At 43.9% G+C, this 18,545-nt stretch overlaps 1 protein-coding gene across 10 annotated transcripts in view; it reads right to left on the bottom strand.

Annotated features, from left to right (window-relative positions):
- The window catches only part of LOC118286524 (protein unc-79 homolog), a 32,969-nt gene extending 16,718 nt beyond the window's left edge, over positions 1–16,251 (bottom strand). For 3 of the 10 annotated variants that reach the window (XM_047327243.1, XM_047327244.1, XM_047327245.1), the window contains exons 1-19: positions 15,561–16,247; positions 13,832–13,952; positions 10,338–10,651; positions 9,456–9,626; positions 9,115–9,210; positions 8,968–9,023; positions 8,599–8,728; positions 8,406–8,470; positions 7,050–7,138; positions 6,126–6,166; positions 5,722–5,750; positions 4,318–4,547; positions 3,482–3,653; positions 3,134–3,364; positions 2,660–2,850; positions 2,128–2,251; positions 1,299–1,439; positions 561–776; positions 42–269 (exon numbers count right to left, since the gene is read on the bottom strand). In XM_047327243.1, the coding sequence (XP_047183199.1) occupies positions 42–269; positions 561–776; positions 1,299–1,439; positions 2,128–2,251; positions 2,660–2,850; positions 3,134–3,364; positions 3,482–3,653; positions 4,318–4,547; positions 5,722–5,750; positions 6,126–6,166; positions 7,050–7,138; positions 8,406–8,470; positions 8,599–8,728; positions 8,968–9,023; positions 9,115–9,210; positions 9,456–9,626; positions 10,338–10,651; positions 13,832–13,952; positions 15,561–15,582 (2,667 nt within the window). In that variant the 5' untranslated portion in view covers positions 15,583–16,247. Of the gene's footprint in view, positions 1–41; positions 270–560; positions 777–1,298; positions 1,440–2,127; positions 2,252–2,659; positions 2,851–3,133; positions 3,365–3,481; positions 3,654–4,317; positions 4,548–5,721; positions 5,751–6,125; positions 6,167–7,049; positions 7,139–8,405; positions 8,471–8,598; positions 8,729–8,967; positions 9,024–9,114; positions 9,211–9,455; positions 9,627–10,337; positions 10,652–13,831; positions 13,953–15,560 lie in introns of all 10 variants that reach the window. The other 7 variants (XM_047327240.1, XM_047327239.1, XM_047327238.1 and 4 more) reach the window with 7 other exon arrangements.
- Between the last annotated feature and the right edge of the window lie 2,294 nt (positions 16,252–18,545).

Raw genomic sequence — 18,545 nt, 5'->3', positions numbered from 1 at the left:
TTTTTTTTTTGGTGCATTAAAATTCATGCTACGTGTCTCACCACCAGGCGTATCTCTTCCCGGGGGGTCAGCCTTTCCAGGAGTTCACAGCCCAGCTGGTAGCACAGGATGCTGGATTGGCACAGGCTGCACTCCAGGGCCTTCTCATCCTTCTGGCAGGTGTGTGAGCCCCCCCACGGTGCCTGGAAGACGTTGTTGACAATGCCCACAATATCCTTCCCCAGGCTGCTGTCGAGTCCCAGCATCACACCATCGTCCTGGAGCTCCATCTGGGACAGCCGCGAGAGATGACCGTAAAAACAAGGGAACAAAAAGTGGAGCATGATGCACAAATGTCAGGGTCCCACCTGTGGGCACAGTTGTCATTGCACTGTGTCACTTTTACTTTTATGAGTACACTACGTAAGGTGCTTTATTGCATATTTAGTATCATCCTTTGGGATATTTTTTTAGTTACATGATACAGTATTGCATAAGAATAGTGTTGAAATATTATCACCACTGAGGATCATGACAGACCATTAGTCCCCTCCCTCATCGGGTCAGTACAATGAGGTCACCTGCTTCAGGACGAGGTCAAACATGAGGATGAAGCAGCCGAGGTTCATGTCGTCATCATCACAGTCCAGATCCAGGGCACAGTGGCCGGTGGCGTGGCCCAGGTTCTTAAAGGGGCTGCAGCGCAGGGGGCTGCGGAACGGGCTCCTGAAGGGGCTGGGGAACGGGCTGAGGGTGTTGTGCTGCCCACGGCGTCCCGGATCCGACACCACACTCACCTACAAGCAAAGAGCACATCATTATATCAAGGTGAAAATAGACAACTTTTTGGCTTGAACTTGTCATTGTGATGTTAAAACTGTTTGCGCAGTGTAATGGTGACAGAAAAACGACACCATCCGTGCTTTTGACAGTCGCCAGGCTGCTGGTATTGAGTTAGTCATGATGCTAACACTGCGGCAGCGTCTTTATGACAGCATTTATGCTTTAGAGTCTAGACTGTCTAAAGTTTAGACAGTCTTTACGTGTCCAATGAAGTCCCTCCGTTACTGCCAGTAGTCATGACACATGACTGCAGTTTCTTTCGTCTATAAATTTCAGTGACAAATCTACATCACAGTCGAGTTTAATTCAGCCCTTTCAGGGAGCTATATTTAGGCCTTAGGAGTTACCATGGCAACATGCAGTACAGTATGAATGGTAGGAAACAGAAGCCAAGAACAGTATAAAGTGTGCATGCTTATCCTAAAAAGGCCTGATATCTTTTTCTGGGGGGTATTTTTGGGGGTATTCCTCCTCACCCTGCGAGCCCCGGTGCTGCCAGTCAGATCTGAGGTGCGTGCCTTCCTCTGATTGGCCAGCTCCTTCAAAGAGTTCACTCCATCAGAGAACATCCCAATCAGTAGCTGAAGAGGCACCACGATGTCCAGCTCTGACAAAACCTATGTCCAAACAAAACACACAGTTACTTTTAATTCGCCAAAATCATCACACACAAAAAAAAATTCTACCTCAAATGCGGATTGTGATTTGCTGGATGAACCGAGAGTTAATGACGTCCAGAGCTCAAACGTCTATTAGCCCTTCCAATATCATGGAGATAAATTTAATTTGATTGATGAATTTCAAAGCATTGTCCCACTTACTCATGAAAAACTGTAGTATGTATGTATGTAATGTATGCATAGCTAGATATGGAATAAGTACCCAGGACATTGACACACCACAGAGGTACGCCACACACGCCACACTAAGGAAAACGTGTTAGGTCAAACTGCGCACCATTTCTCTGTCTGATTTGAATGTGACCTATTTACTGAGGGAAAATGTAATGCAATCTCTTGATCACAGTTGTGAAAGAAAACTTGTAATTGATCAATGTATACAGGGGCAGCAAGCTGTGATTGCACATGCGATGAAAAGATAAATCCCTCCTATCTCTCGCAGTCTCATCCTGCGACCCAGATCCATATTCCGCAGGGCTCCTGCTCAGACTCTCACACTCTATGACAACCTGTTCATTTCACACACTCGCTGTGGACAGAACCGCAGGACGTGAACTGTACACTTGAAATACAGTGTGTGTGTGTGTGTGTGTGTGTGTGTGTGTGTGTGTGTGTGTGTGTTTACATGCAGCCACAGCAGAGCCTGCTCTTGCACAGACGCCGGGTAGCCAGAGAATCTGCAGCTGATGAAGCCAAACATTTCCTCCATTGAGAAAGGCAGGGGGCACAGCTCAATATCAAACATTTTGCTGTAGGGAGAAGACAGAAGAAAACAATGTGTTTACAGCAGGTTAATACATTTATACAGAGAGGCGGGAGCATGTATTCACCCTCAGATACTGTTTCACGATCATTATTGTTACTTTATTGTTTTAAGATATATGGATGCAGTTTTATTGTCCTCGTACTGCGTCTACGCTGTTTCATCTTCAGCTGGTGTTTTCATTTATGCATACATTTTCTATAATGACTTAATGGTGAAAGACACTACAGCAGCAGAGGCGTTTCTTCTGTAGTGGGTGGGCATTAATTCTGTATATGCTGTACATCAAAATAAGTACATCTACAAGTAACTTGAAAGAAAGCATTTGATACCTTCACCTTCATTGCATGAATAACAACAAAAATACGCAAATGCTTCGAGGCGGCTGATGTACCTGAGTACTTCCCGGAACTCTTTGAGTTGGTGGTCGGGCACCTCAGTGCGAATGGCCTCCAGCCACTCGGGCATAAAGCACTCCCACAGCGGTTGACTGATGACATTGTACGGTATCAGACACAGGATGCGGTTCAGGCCCTCCTTCAACTGGGTCACTGTGCTACATGACTTGTCCCAGTAACCTCCCACCTGCACAGGGGAGCAGTTAACACACAGACTGGCTTAGTTCAGATCTTGACCTGCCCTGAAATATTTCAATAAACTTCAGTGGTTTCCTGATGCTGTCATTTTTTTTATTCTAAGCTGTTACACATGATATCAACATGTGTTATGTCTAAGATAAATGTGAGCTGTGATGCATATTGCCTGTATATATGGAGTTATGGTGTCCATGATCCCCCTGTACCAGCACCATATACATCCTCTATACTTCAATAAACAATATGATGTTTGACCTTAGTTTTCACCTTACCCTGGCAAATTCAACAGGTTTGGGCAGCAGACACATGACCATGACGTCAAAGCGCACTTCACACACTGTCTTCAGCCACTTGGTGACAAATTGAGGCTTTAGCTTCTCCACCAGGCTTCCAACCTCGTCGTCCATCATATAGGCAGTGGAGTGGAACCACTGGAAGACCATACTGACCAGCCGGGCCAGACTCTCCGTAGGCGTGTTCTCATTGGGGGTACACAGGCTCACCTGTAACACGTAACCATGAATTCAACAGGGCAGCGATAAGAGGCCTCGTACTGTACACATTCTTATCTCGCCCCTCCCTGTTATTGATGGACACAGCCACGGCTCGTGATTACACACCAGGAACCAGATGCCAAACTGACTGAGGAGGCGCTGGTCGTGCTGGTCGTCCTCCTTGTTATCAAACTCGATGTTGTCCAGAGAGTGGTGGGAGGCGGACAGGCCCATCTGACGGCGCCGGTTCATCTCAAACTCGCGCTGTTCTGCGTGGATTTCTGCCTCCTTCAGAAGGCTGTGTGGATATTGAGAGGAGGAGAGGAACAGCAGAGTTTACACAGAGAACAGAGAAGAAATGATAGTCAGTGAGAGAGCGGGAAAGATATGAAAATACAGACATAAAATATCCTGACACAGTAGTGACATATTCATTATAGAGACCAACCAATATTATCGGTTGGCCGATTATATCAGCGAATATAAGCCATCCAAAGACATATTGGTATCAGCATGTGTTTGAAGATATGTGTAAACAATGCAGAAAAGATGTGCATTTATGTTTACATTTTACATGAAAAATATCAATTTTCAGTTCAATACATTTGGTTGTATTTGTGTTTTCTTTTTATTTATAGTTATTTATAATAAAGTTTAAGGTTAAACTATAAAAAAAAAAAGCCTCAATGACATTTTTTGCCGTAAGAGTTTATAACAGTATCTTGGGAATCCTGGCCCAATTATTTTTAAACATATAATTATCGGTTGATATATCTATATAAGAAATCCTAGCATCTGTATCTGCGTGGGCCCCAAAAGTTCGTATTGGTCAAGCTATAATTAATATAATTTCCTGCAGTATTGTTGTCTATGTGTTCATGTGAAGACATGATTCACAACATTACAGTCTTGTGCTCTGTAACTATGGCTGTGATGTGTGAGTATAAACACTGTGACTGTACCTTATAACAGCCTCCACAGTGCACACCAGCTCCTCCGCTCCGCACTCCCTGGTGTTGATGGGAGGGGGCGAGGTCTGGTACAGATGGGTCTCCGCCGCAGCCCCCACCTCACTGCTGTGGTGGTTGACATGGCAACGCTTGCAGTAGCGGACAGGCCGGTTGCCATGACGCCCACAGCAGCCAGCCGAGAAGCAGGTGACCACAGCCCGCCTCACATGAGAGCTACAGTTCTACAGTGCAAAGCCCAGAAACAAGAGAAAGGAAGAAGAACAGGAGGAGGGATCGTTTTATTTCTATTCTTGGCAGCAAGCAAACCGAAATACAAACATCACCAATCACAGTAAACCAGCCAATAATGTCTCATGACAAGCTTCAAAAAATAAACATATTTCCAGGTCTCAGAAAGTAGCCAACTCTCACAATGAGTATCTCCTTCACCAACATGCATTTGTTCAGCAAAGTTGATGTGTCAACATCTGTGGCAATAGAAAATGTCTTTATGTGTCCCCACGGTGTCTCAGGTTACTAAAAATAAAAAGCGTGGCACTAGAGAAGCATCCTAATCTGATCAGCCTCTAATCTCATGCCATTAGGGGGATGCAGTGCTCCCTATCAAATTAAGATAGCTGTCCTCTGACAGTGAGTTCTCTCATTTACTTGTCAAAGCTTTCGGCAACCAAAAAACACGTTCCTGACGGGGGGGGGTTTCTTCCAGGTTTGTTCTATCTTGGGTATCATGGTGTATTTATAAGTAGCTATTTTCAGATAAAGAGCACTGTGTCAGTTAATGGTGACAGATCCTGTGTAAACCCAAGTGGGAGTTTGCAGAGCTTTCTGAAAAGGGTGGGACGAAGCCTGATCAAAGAGGGAGGCTGTGGATTAAAAACACAACAGGGGCCAGCGGACGACATCAGTCAGCTGCTCGGCCTGACGGGAATACCTGAGATCACCTCTCACTCAGTGTTCCCAGTGTCGCCGTAGAAACCAGCAGGGATCACTTGTGCCCAGGGCAGTGCATTCATCAACAGCGAACAAACATCACGCCCCAGCTGCTTCATTTGAAAGGATTTGGTTGTTACTGAGCCACTTCGGTAAATGGACAATAAATGACCTTGCTAATTTCACGTTCGTCCGGTGTTAACCTATTCAGTTTGTTTTTGTTTTCAGTGATAAAACTATTGTAAACGTGTGAACTGTTTAGTATAGGATGACACATTTAAGCTGGCTTTAGCAATTTAAGGCAGACTTTCATTATTCTGATGAGGCAGTTAATCAGTGAGGACAACATACATCTGCGCAGGTTAAATCGTTCGAAATATAGTGGAAAAATTGGATAAAGTACAGTATAATATCACTCTGTAACAGGAAAGATCACAGTGAATAAGAGTATTACAAATATCTTACCTTCTTTTGACAGATGGCTGATATCTCTGCTGTAAAGACAAATTAACACAAATGTTCAATCTGAAAACAACAGGGCTCTTTAAAAGTAGTCATATTTTTCCTTGCAAAAAATAAATTAATAAACAACCTTTACATACAGAATATAGCAGCCTCCATGCATGACATACCACTCTAATAACCCAACTCATGGAAGTACGTTCTTTTCTGCGTCAGTATGTGTATCAAATCTATACCTGCCTCTGTATTATATTGTGACTATCCTATGGTTTATTTTAGGTACACAACATATACAAGGAATGTTTACTCTCTATTAACTGTTGTATCCGTCCTTGCCTGTGAGAGCAGGACAGACTGAAACATATGAATATTCAAGCTCAAACACACTTTTGTTTGTGAGTGCTCACCTTGGGGCAGGAGTACATCAACAAGCCATTCAGCATGGTCTCTGAAATGGTAAAATGAATGTGTGAACAATACATGATTAACAGGCAGAGGGCTACTCAGAGCATATATACAAATATATATATATATGTGTATATATATATATATATATATATATGTGTATGTGTGTGTGTGTGTGTGTGTGTGTGTGTGTGTGTGTACGATGTTGGCTCGGCGTTGTTTCCAGATTCCTGATCTCCTTCCAATTCACCCGAATCGAGACCACAACACTTTGCCGTATATGAGGACCAGCGCTCCCACCAAGATTCTTCCACCTCATCTTCCACCTTGCGGTAGAAACACTCTGGCCGACCTCCTTGTTTGTATCACTGAGTTTTTGTTCCGTTGCCTGTCCACCTGTATCTAACCATTGTTTTGCTTGCACCTCCGATCATCTACCTGCCTTGACATAACCTGCCACTCTCAGCCAGCCACCATCACCACAGGCTTATGGTTTGACTTCTGTCTGCTTCTTTGTCAGCTCACTTCAACAATTGGATTTCGGATCCTCAGAACACTAATGGTCGGAGCCTATAACCCATCAGAACCAGAGACTTTCAGAACAATCCCAGTATTTGTTTTGTTCATTCTGTTGTTCAACTTGTACAGTAAACCTTCTAAACTAACTCCTGTCTTTGCTTCTCTGTTCTGCATTTAGATACCAGCCAACATTTGCACGTCGGAGAACAGAGAAAAAATTGGCTGCTGGTATTGTGATGATGATCTCATTACCGGCGCAAGGGAATTACGTAACCATGGCAATGCATTTCCCCTGGGTTAAAGAGAGGAATAATGAGGCAAGCAGTGGGTGATGTATGTTTGGAACGGCATCTTATTGAAGGAGGTGGCGGATCTGTGGATGGAGACAGGAGGTGAAACATACATACCCTGCTATCCTCTGGCTGCACTCCTCACATATATAAAGAGGAGGGGGCTTGTCTCCCAGGGCAACAGAAAGAGTGGGATCTATACACATCTGCAAAAGTAACACAGGTAGTATTAGAAAATGCATGCAAGCACGAGGGGGGAAAAAAACAATTTGTGCTCACTTAGGAACTGTACATAAATGTGTTGTGGGGAGAGCGAGTGTTTGTTTGTTCTATCTTTACAATTTATTTTGCAATTTATAATCATAGCTACACTTATTCACAAACTTAAACATTAATGTCACAATATATGACACATTTTTGACACAGTGTAACTTGTTGACAGGTATAGCTGTAGTTTCTGTACAGATCAAAAGGGGGAAAAAGTCAAGGTGGGTAAGTAAAAATCCATCACTTATAAGACCCCCCACACACACACACACTCACACACAAACACACACACACACACACACACACACACACACACACACACAAACACACACACACACACGCTCCTCAAAGACAAAACAGACTACACTCCCTTCAGCAAAAATAAAAATTACTTAAAATGGTTGAATTAAATTTTCCTAAATTTCATACAGTCCCTTAAAATAAAGTGACATACATTTTCCATGTGCCCCTCTCACATACAGTATTACACTCTTGGGCTAATGTCTTGCCAAAGAAATCGTGCAACACCTTTACCTGTCTCCCCACTCCTCTGTGTGGATGGTTGCGTGCATATGCTGCACTCCACTCTCTCGCGACCTGTGCCTGGCCCCAATGCTCATGGCCTCAATGTTCAGATGGTGTGCTGTAATTTACTGTGCTCACTTGATGCCACCCTATCCTCAAGGGCTGCACAGGGTCACTACTTCCAATTAAGCCCCCCTCCCCCCCTACCCCCTCCATGCTCGGGGTAATTGAAATCTGGCCTCTGTCCACGCCCCAGCTCCGACGCTATTTGTCAGTTTTGAGTACAGTTGAGTAAAGGCAGGCGGCGCAGATAAAGCAGAGCAGTAGCAGCAACAGACACTGGTGTAAAGTAGCATAGAAGATGATATCATTACCCCACTTGCAGAGCTGCCAGGGCATGGACTGATTTATTTACTGAGGGGCTCACGAAATCAAAAACAACATTACATATGGTTGAACTCGGCAGGGCAATGTGGCACTAGTTCCAGCTCCATGCATTTCCAATGAAGTTCTCAAGGGAGGCAGCTTTTGACAAGCCCGCACCCTGCTAATCTATCGTCTTAAAGTAACAAGGCATTGTAGACGTAAAGGGATGCGGGACCTTTTGTATGCATCCAACAATCATAAATGTACCATTGATGTTTAAGGCTTTATTCTTTACATATTTAAGACTGAAGTCACCTTGACAGCAGGTTTATTGATGGCATTGTGGCACTCAATGTGTTGACAGTGGATGGGATTCCAGGCTGATCCACGGAGAGAGGCAGACGATTGGCAGTAGGGGAGGAGAGAAAAGAGAAAAAATGCAGGATAGATTAGACCCTTAGTTGTTTCAAGGACAGATACATCAGCCGTGACATTGAGAGAATCTGACCTGTGTACTGCAGCCCTCTGTATTCACTGATGGCTCCCGGTGGCTTCAGGTTGGGCCAGTAATGAAACAGCATCTGCACAGCGGGGGGCTTTACCTGGGATGGTCCATATGATATGACATAAAGAAGGTCCTGCATACAGAGAAAACATTACATTAATTAAAGTGCACTGATATTAGAAGATATTTGAGTATTCTTGAATGGAACTAGTAACAAACCCACATAATTCATATCTATTAGTTAAGACTAGGCTGCTTTAAAAACTATGATGACCCATTATATATTGGTTTTATTTCTAGGCCAGAGTGAATGTTCCACATTTTTCCAAAACAAGACAATATATCTGCACGAGGTGTTTAGAGGAGAAATACCTTCCACACTTCCTGTTTGTGCTTCATTAGACACTCCAACAATTGACAGTGATATACTGGAAAGAGGTAGAGACTGGTTTAAGTAGAGAGCGTGTTGGTCACATATTTGCGCGCATGCTTCAAACGTGTCCAGGGCGATTGGTTTACCAGGGTTTGAGGTGTATTGCATTGCAATCATGAGCATGGAGGAGGCAGACAGATTGACGTAGGCCGGGACACCGCCTTCCCTTCGCGTGGAGCCCACTGCAGACCAGCGAGGGAAAGAAAAAGAAAAAGAATGATACTAACTTGAAATATCTCTTACCATACATTTTGAAGTGATAATGAAGATTGGTATATGTTATTCAGAGAGCGTTTGAGGTGGTTTAATGCCAAGCAGCTGCAGATTTTGTTCGATTTTTTACCATTATCAGTAATTATAAGACAAGTTTAATTTTTACACGGGGTGATTATGCTGCATCAATTATGATGTGATAGATCATACTTACAAATAGCCATGGGGAGGAAAGATGTGCTCAGGTACTCAATGACGTCTTTGTGGAGGAAAGGGGGGAAAGTGGCTAAAGTGGAGATCATAGTATAGGGCAAAGTGCTGAGAATATCATCACTGAGAAAGGGCAGGAGGCAAGTTGTTGTATAAAATATGGACTGTCCCAGATCTGATGAGAAAGGGAAAAGGCAAAAAAAGACAAAGAGATACACAGACACTCATTCAATAAACCATACAGTACATACAGTATTCACATACTGTATGCAGCCACAGAAGTCGCATGAAAATCCAGTCATTTAACAGTTCAAACAGTGGGGAAAAAAAGAGTACATCTGCGGTTTGAGCTTTCTTTTAAAGCCAATGGAGTAAAGTTTGCCCTCAGGAAAAGTAGAGCAATCTAGTCAAGAAGATGGGTTTTCATGCTTTTGAGCTTTTTTTATACAGTGGTAAAATATTCATGAAAGATAAGAGCACTGACTGTGATGCAGACTTAGGCCCGTGAAAAACAGTGTGGAAATATGTCATTCTAAATGTATGGAAAATAAAAACATTACATTCACCTATATTTGTTTTTCATTTAAATTCTATATATGCACATGACAACATAAGTTAAACATTTCTCCCACTTTACATAACAAACATGCAGTCAAGTATAATACACAGAAGAGAAACCCTATGTCTGGTGTATCCAATGGCTTATGAACGAATAGGTTGACAGGATCCAGCGTGCTCCCAATCACCCCATGCATCCCTCAAGATCCTCAGCAGGACTTCTCTCTTCCCGTTACAATAGAGGCCAAAAAAGCAGCAGTGGCTTCATGCAGGCCAGACGGCTCGGGGATGATGATGACAAACAGTGGTGCACTGGGCCTTGACTCACCATGCTGACCGTGCTGCAGCAGGGGCACCAGGTCAAGCAGGGTCACGAGGGTCACATAGAGGCCCTGATAGTCCAGAGAGGGGTACTCTGAGAGCTGAGCGTCCCGACTCTGCTGCCCCTGCCCCCCGCGGTCTGACGGGGCATCGCGCAGAACGCTGTAAAGGAGGGAGCGAGTAACTGTAGGGTTGATGGAACTGACTTGTGGTCTTAGAGATGGGGTGAGTGGGAATGGCACAGGAAAAAGACACATGGTCATGGGCACGGCCAAATTGGAAGCTTCCTGGTTCTCCTTCCTGCCTGTGCGGGACAGAATGCTGCTCCGGGGCGGGAGGGGAGGGGAGGGAGGGTGGGGGAGGGGAACAAGGGAAAAAAAGAGACAACAAAGACACAAAAAAACAGCACATTACATTGAAATGGCACTACAGAGACAGCGTAAATAGAAAAAAACAAACCCAGATAAACCCCACATAGGATGCAGTGTCTCACTCTTTGACTGTATCACTGAAGGCACGGGCAAATTTTCCCTGCTTTGTCTGTTTAGAGTGACTGTAATTCAATTTATCTAGTTTTGTCTATCTTTGCACTTGGAAAACAAAAAAACATGAGCACAAACTGCAATGATCACTGCATCTCATGCGTATCTGGTGACAAGGAGCAAAAATATAAAAAATGGCATGTTTTCAGTGGCAACCCCATACTTCTCCAAAAAGGGACAGTGCAAATGACTGTCCCCTAATGGTTGCCGTCATCCAATCAGCAAGGTCAGTGGCTACCATGCAGAAAAGGCCAATGAGCCGTGGAATTTCCTTTCAAAATGAAATTTCCTTGTCTTTAGTGGGGCTGTCAAGGATGGGAGTGACACCAAATTGGTTCGGGAAAATACAGAGGTGACACTTTTGAAACATGCTTCAGCCAGTAATAAACATGTGTGTGAGGTTAGATCAAGGGCTCCCAGGTCACAGCACATGTTTATTGCACCAGAGAAATAATGTCCGTATGCATACGTTATGATACTGTACCAGTATCATTAGGAGAAATAATGAGATCCAACAGGCATATGGATTCAGGTTTCTAAAATAAATGTAACAACTAATCTACGGTAGAGGAGAAACTATAATGACAAAGGAATAGGTTGTATCAGGGGGAGATGACTGGTAGCATTATGTTTGTGAGCTAATGCAAGATGGACAATTGTGTTTGCTGTCCCCTGGGAAAGGTGGTGGACATATTCAATTGGAAAAAACAAAAGCAAAAACTAGTTGGATTGAGTGTGGAGCGTCTAGGGTGGAGGAGGGGGAAAGGGGGGGGCCAGAGAGCATTGCTCTTTTTACTGCACATTATTAAAGAGCTAAGCTGTTCTATCAGGCAAATGATTGGGATTTATCACGAGAGCCCAGATTATAAATGCTGATGTATTGTTTTTAGTTTTTTTTGAAAGGTCACTCAAAAAATAATTACAGCATTTTTGGCAAGTGAGAAAGGGGATTTCATTAATATTTTTTAACATAACATGAGATACATAATGTCAATACGTGAACAGCATAATGTAACATTTTCTGACTTATCCCCTCAAAGTTATACTCTGCAAGATTTAAGTCAGTGTAGATTCATTCGTGAAGCTGCGTCATTATACAGCATAAACTCAAACAGGACACAACAACAGACTGTATCTCAGAGTATGACTTTTTCACTGCCCAATTCTCATATAGAAAACATCATTAATTTGAACAATGAACATCGACATACACAGACACACATACACAAAGAGACACACACATACCTACATACAGAACGACACAAAAGTTACACACATGTACGACATAAAAAACACATGTAGAAATGCACTGATACAGACACATGACATACACTGACTGTCAAACCCTGCACTGTTCATCATTGACTATGTGTGTATCTGTAAGTCATAGCACAATCCGACTTATTTAAGAAACAGGTTTTCAAGTGGGTAATGCGAAAAAAAAACAAAAAACGCCACTATATCCAAAGCAACGGCTGAACAATACCGGATGATTCCTGCTCGCTGCAGTCATTCTCAGGAGTGATACAGTTTGGCGTGAGGCCAGCGTGGGTCACCGAAGCAGAGAGCTCCGCTCGACAGAGCAGTGCCTCATCTTTAAGGAGGCAAATATTGTTGTCTGTCAATAGAACATTTTAACTCTTCCCTGTTTTCTGCTCTGACCTGTGCTGAACCAAGAATTAGTGCATGAATCAGCAAACACCACCTTTGGCTGATTCCCTTATTCTTTCTAAGGAACATGACACATGCTGGCTCAGGACGCCCACACACCAACTCTCTCTCTCTCGCGAACTACATTTCCGTCTTTTCTCTCTTTCTTCACCCAGGGCTTCAGAAGTGCACAGGTGTATGGATAATCCTGGAGTCGCCCACTGAGGAAGCCTGAGCCCTCTGATGGTGGACAGACTGATTCGCTGAGGCAGCAGAGGCTGTGCTGCGACATAATATCGAGCAAGTGCTAACAGTGGCATCATGGTGAGGGATTGTATTCGCACTCAGATGACACTGGCTACTGCAGGTTCCCTAAGTTGCAGCCCCTGACCTGCTCCGTCAAGACAAATGGGAGGCCGTGTTTAAGACGGAATAAGCAGTGGCTGTTGGTGTAGGGCAGCACTTCAGCAAAGCACAAAGTATCCAGGATACCCTGCATCCCTCAGCGGAGGAGTAATCCTTATGGGGCTGAGGCATAGAGTGTGCAATTGAAGCAGGCTGCCAATCTCAAATAGATTGCACCCTAAGTCGTTGATAATAATAAAAGTGGGCCAAACAGATTCGGCCTCCAGTAATCCCGCCCTTTTTGTAAATTAGCTAATATGTTAGGACAGCACTACCACTTTCTATGAAGCCAGCAGGGCAGTGAGATCAACCATATGACGTACACAAAAATGTCCTATCTCTGCAGTCTGTTTTTAAATGGAAAAAAGCTTGGGCTGGGCTAAAAACAAATCACGGGGGAAATGACACATAATGAAATTAGATGTGTCCAACATGGCTGCCTACTTGACCTGTGTTTGGGGAAGAAATAACATGTGTTTCCCTCCTCGGGCTTTCACAGCACCCAGAGGAGCAGGATGACCCTGCGACTGCAGAGCTGGAGGATCTTCCTTTCGTCGGCCCCTCTGGAACGGACAATACAGCTCCCCACCCCCGGAAGCGTTCATCTAGCAGCCGACCACTGAATCAATATGCACCAGTGGGTCGTTTATCCCTGCGACTGCTTTAACACGACCGTGTAACTCCATAGGAAAGGGCTACCGTCTCAAATCATGACACGCGAGGCACTAGATGGAGATGGCCATTTCCCTAACTTCCTCTTTTGACAAATAAATTCACATCAGCCATTTATTGGTGTCACTGCCATCCCTTTCAGAAAGTGTGTGTGAAATCGTCTGAAGCTAAATATCAAAACATTCTACAGTCTGTTACGTCACCTGTTGGCTCCATGGAGCAGGGTACTTACCTGAGCAGGGTTTGGGAAAAGTATTTCAGTGTGTTTGCAATGTCTGTTCCAGAGGGCACAGGGTAAATATTGTGTTGCACACGGTTGTGATACTCTTGCAAGTATCGTATCTTAGAGGCAACTAGACAAAATAAAAAGCAGAGTAACAAGCATATCAACACTAGTGAGACTATAATGGTTGGTAAAGATATTAGGCTGAGCACAAAAATGAGGCGGCAGATGTTTTGAACATGCAGGAATCTGTCATATACATCTGTTGTTTTCTTGCTACAGTTATCAAGTTAAACAAAGAGTCTGTGCTCCCGAGGCGCTCTGGCCTTCAGCAGGTGACCTTTTTGGTATAGCACCCAGATCACAGAAGGCCCTGGAGGAGGCGGTAACCTAGATGGCTCGCAGAAACAAGCTCGCGTACAAAAGGTTGGCAGTTCACGTCCCAAGACAAGCTCGGAAAACGTGGTCGAGGGTTGAACGTGACGAGGGGCTCACTCATCCCCTTATCAAACGGACATATCAGCAATGAGTCTCGTAGCTGACGTTGAACTACTCCCTCAGGTCTCTGTCTTAGGTATGACTATTTCATTGTTTGATATTTTTGCCAGGGTTAAATAAGAGTTGGAATAAGTTGGGGCCGGGGGATCGCTGACCCATTTTGCAGGGACTGTGGACTGTAATGTTTAGCTTCCTCCCTGACCTGTAACTGACAAACTCCCAAAATAAAAAGAACAGCTGCTGGCTCTGGGCTTGTGTGGCCAAAAAAACGTGCTGCAGTACAAACCGAATCACAAGTTGACTCACATCTTGAGTTATGATAATATATGGTTTTATATATATATTTATTATGCCTGGAGAGAAGCATATTGACAAAGCAGCAGCTAATGTGTTGTTTGGGAGTAGAACAACATATTGGTTCATACGTTTTTCAAATTGGCCTGATTCATTCTACACTAAAGTATATCCAGCAACACTTCCCTTTCAGCCCGATCAAAGGGAAAGCCACAAAACGCACGTTTGACCCCATATTTCATGCATTTCATGCAATTTAAAGCGAGCAAATGGCTGATTCAAAAGTGTGCAAAACAGCATTCAGTCAGATGGGAGAGGACGTGAGGGCAGAGGCTGCTTTCCACCTGTTCAAAGGCAAATGGAGGAGGGGGAGGGGGAGGTGATGGGAGGTGAGGGGGGTAGTTATCAGCATCCTCCGGGTCGGTGTGATCAAACCACATTATTGATCAATCCGACGCCACCATATTTTGCTCACTTAACAATCTGTCAGGTCGACCTTGAGACCGGCACCACAGCTCGCCTCATCCCGCAGCCGCGTCACGTCAATCAGAGAGATACATGATAATGATCCAAATAAAAATAACAACGGAACGCAAAACGACATGTTTTCTCTCTCTCTCTCTCTCTCTCTCTCTCTCTCTCTCTCTCTCTCTCTCTCCTGCAGCCGAATTCACGGAGAGGGGGGACGGAGGCTTCCCCCGGAGCCCTGCAGCCATCCTCCGCGGGGAGAGGACGTGTTGCGACCAACCTGCCCTGGCAACCGCGGTTTCATCACCAAGGACAGCTCCCCTCATCCGACAGCTCCCCTCATCCGACAGCTCCCCTCATCCGACCGGAAAAAAAAACCCCCCAACCCATTTCCAGTTTTCCAAAAAAAACACCCCCCTCCATGAAAAGACAGTTAAAACACACACACACACACACACACACACACCGCCGTACTTACACTGCTCTGCCTTCGTGGACATTTCGCAGACACTTGGGGAACACAGCAGCCAGACTGTCAGTTGTTCCACAGGGCTCTCTCTCTGCTTGTCGTTTCCTTTTTCTTTCCCTCCTCCTCCGGCGTCACGTTTCCATCAGTCGTGAAAAGGTGGACGCGCTCCCCTCGCAGCCAGGCTCGGCTGAGTGGACCACTCTGCTCCGTGGGGTTTTCACACGCAGGGGTGTGTTCCTCACCCCGAGGGTCTCGTGCGCTGTCACGCTCAGTTGCAACCAGGACCCATTCCGGGGAGTCAATGTTGTGTGTCATTTCCAGGTTGGTGTTCCTTCCCGGCCGAGCGCGGTGTTGGAGCACGTGTCCCAGCGCACACCTTTCCAAATGGACTGGTCCGGCTCGGAGGAAATGGTCATTGAAGAATCCCAACAACCCGATCAGTCCCTCTTCGAGGCGACGACAAGGGGGGCCGTCGTCCTTGTGTTGGCCTCAGCATGTGTTGCAACTCGTTCTGGTTTTTGATCTGGCTGCAGAATTTCAAAGGGTTCATGTGCAACAGATGTCACATGGGCACAACCAGGATGCGCCTCCTCTGTGGTCACTATTTGCTTTCATGTTTTGGGGAAATCTGCATCGATTATTTTCAAATTGTTGAAAGCAAGCTGTGAATACTTCACTGATTAGGCCAATATGAATCCCTATGATCACCCAGAGGTCCCCTTCTAATGTTCTTTTATGCTGCTCTTTATGACTGTGCTTTAAAAAAAAAATGTAATTCCCGCATCCTTTATTATACAAAGAAACTGAAAGATAAAAACTCTTCTGCACCTGGAATGATTTCATGCAATTCCTTAAAGTGTGTTGAAGCGCATGAAGAATGTTTTTTAATCATTACAGTGAAACCAGCCAACAACTTTGCCTTCTTACTCATTTAGGAATTAAACATAACACAGTTATATGTCAAATTCTTTAAACAGCTTTTTTGCTTCCCTTCTTAATATTTATCATATCGGAAACAGTTCATGGCCATCTGTCTGAGTACAGAGTTCTTGCACAGCTGTGGAGGGGATCTCTGCCTGTAGATGCTTGATCCGGGAGATTGACTGCAAATGCATACATGGCAAAGACAGATTTCTTAACATTTCCTTTCTGTCAGAACGTCATTGACGTTCTGACAGAAAGGAAATGTTAAGGAAAATGCTTTAAAAACAGACATTGGGATCTTTGGAATATTACTACATGTCCCAATGTCACTGACTAACTGAGCAATATGAGCAACAGCCCCCGTTTATACCTTCCCGCCATGATATTCCCTTAGTCCCTCTGCACTCTGGTATTCTTAACCTCAGCCAGGCTTTGTAAAAGCCCCAGTGCACGTCCCTGAGGAAAGATCAACAGATTCATAGTGGCATAAACACTGTCCGCTGTGTTTCAGTTCCATCATTGGATCCCTTTTCAGGGGCCAGAGCTTCTCACTAACTTATGGATAAGAAATGAATAAAACATCTCTTCCATTCTGCGGGTTGGGGAATGTAGTTCGCTTGAATTCCTCGCATTAGAGGCAATAAAGTGAAGTATCATAGATACTGACATCCCAAGACTGAATCGCTTGTGTATGTTTGTAAAGTCTAATCTTTCAAATGTGATTTCATAACCAGTTGCCAAGCACAGTAAAATGCAATATTTTTTTAAGTGTCAGAATGCTCCCAGACATCATTCAGACAACATGCATGTTCTATTGAACTTCTCTACAACTACTCATAAAGATAATGTCTTCCTTTCGTTTGGAGGTAACTGAATGAAGCTGAGAATGATCAAGTGAACCAGCATTTCTTCAAAACTTTGCTCATTTAAACCAAAAGATTAAACAGACTAATACAGAAGGCATTATTTTGACGATTTATGTAATTAATATTGATCATGTGATATCAACTTCTTTTTTTTGGGGGGGGGGGGGGGTTCTGTTCTATTATTCTTTTTTATGCAAAGCTGAAACATGCTTTCAACTGACTTACTAGACAATCAACAGCTGAATTGCTCTGAGGAGAAATGATTCCATGTATTTGTGATTTTTTATATTAAATATTGTTGTAGTAATACCAGTAATGTAGTAACACCAACCCCTCAAAAACAGAAGGGGGAGAGAGAAAAAACATTGAAATCTATAGATAATGTTGTTGTTTTTAAGTAACATTACACCATACTGTCAACCTGCCAGAGGTTTTGGTCTTCATTAGATGTATTGTGTCGCCCTCAACAGGAGGCCAAGAGAACATCAACTGAGGAACAATCAAACTTTTATATCTTGGAGCAAGAAAAGAAAAAGAAAAAAACATCGAATATATTAAGTCTACCATTTGCAGTGTTTGCCTGTAGATGGGGAAATATCACTGCATTGTTTGAAATTGCATAATATATTTTTTATCCCGTAGTATGGTATGATAACCTACATTTGTTAAGTTCCTGTTTAATTTTTTGTAACGTTGGTTACATTTTTATAGTTAATTTCGTGATATTCCTCTTCCCTTAAAGGATAAAGTGGTATAGATAATTCATGGGAATCGTGATATTGCCAACGCCCCAGTAATCTCCATGAAAAAAAATATGAATCTATGTTTCATTTGAGAATTATTTATATTTATATTTATATTTATATGAAGCTCTTCTTAACTTTCAACCCTGCTCAATGCTTTCTGATTGGATATTTATACATTTACAACACAACTGCAGCCGTTCTCAACCAATGGAAACGGTGAAAGGGGGCTGATGGGATCGTACGTAGCCTCCGTGATGCCCACTGCCTCAAACAAATCGCTAGAGGGCGCTGGCGATTATTGCACAACTGCTCTGGTAACTGACGGGCCTCTTGACCAATCGGCGCAGAGCTTTGAGAGCCCATCGAGTTAACTAAAACACAGGAAATACAACTATCATGCTTCCAAATTAAAGGCGTGTCATAGACCGAGGGCATACCTATCTTGGCTGACTTGAGGG

The sequence above is a fragment of the Scophthalmus maximus genome, chromosome 15, assembly GCF_022379125.1.
Source record: "Scophthalmus maximus strain ysfricsl-2021 chromosome 15, ASM2237912v1, whole genome shotgun sequence".
In the NCBI taxonomy this organism is placed as follows: Eukaryota; Metazoa; Chordata; class Actinopteri; order Pleuronectiformes; family Scophthalmidae; genus Scophthalmus; species Scophthalmus maximus.
This window is presented reverse-complemented; position numbering and strand designations above follow the sequence as displayed.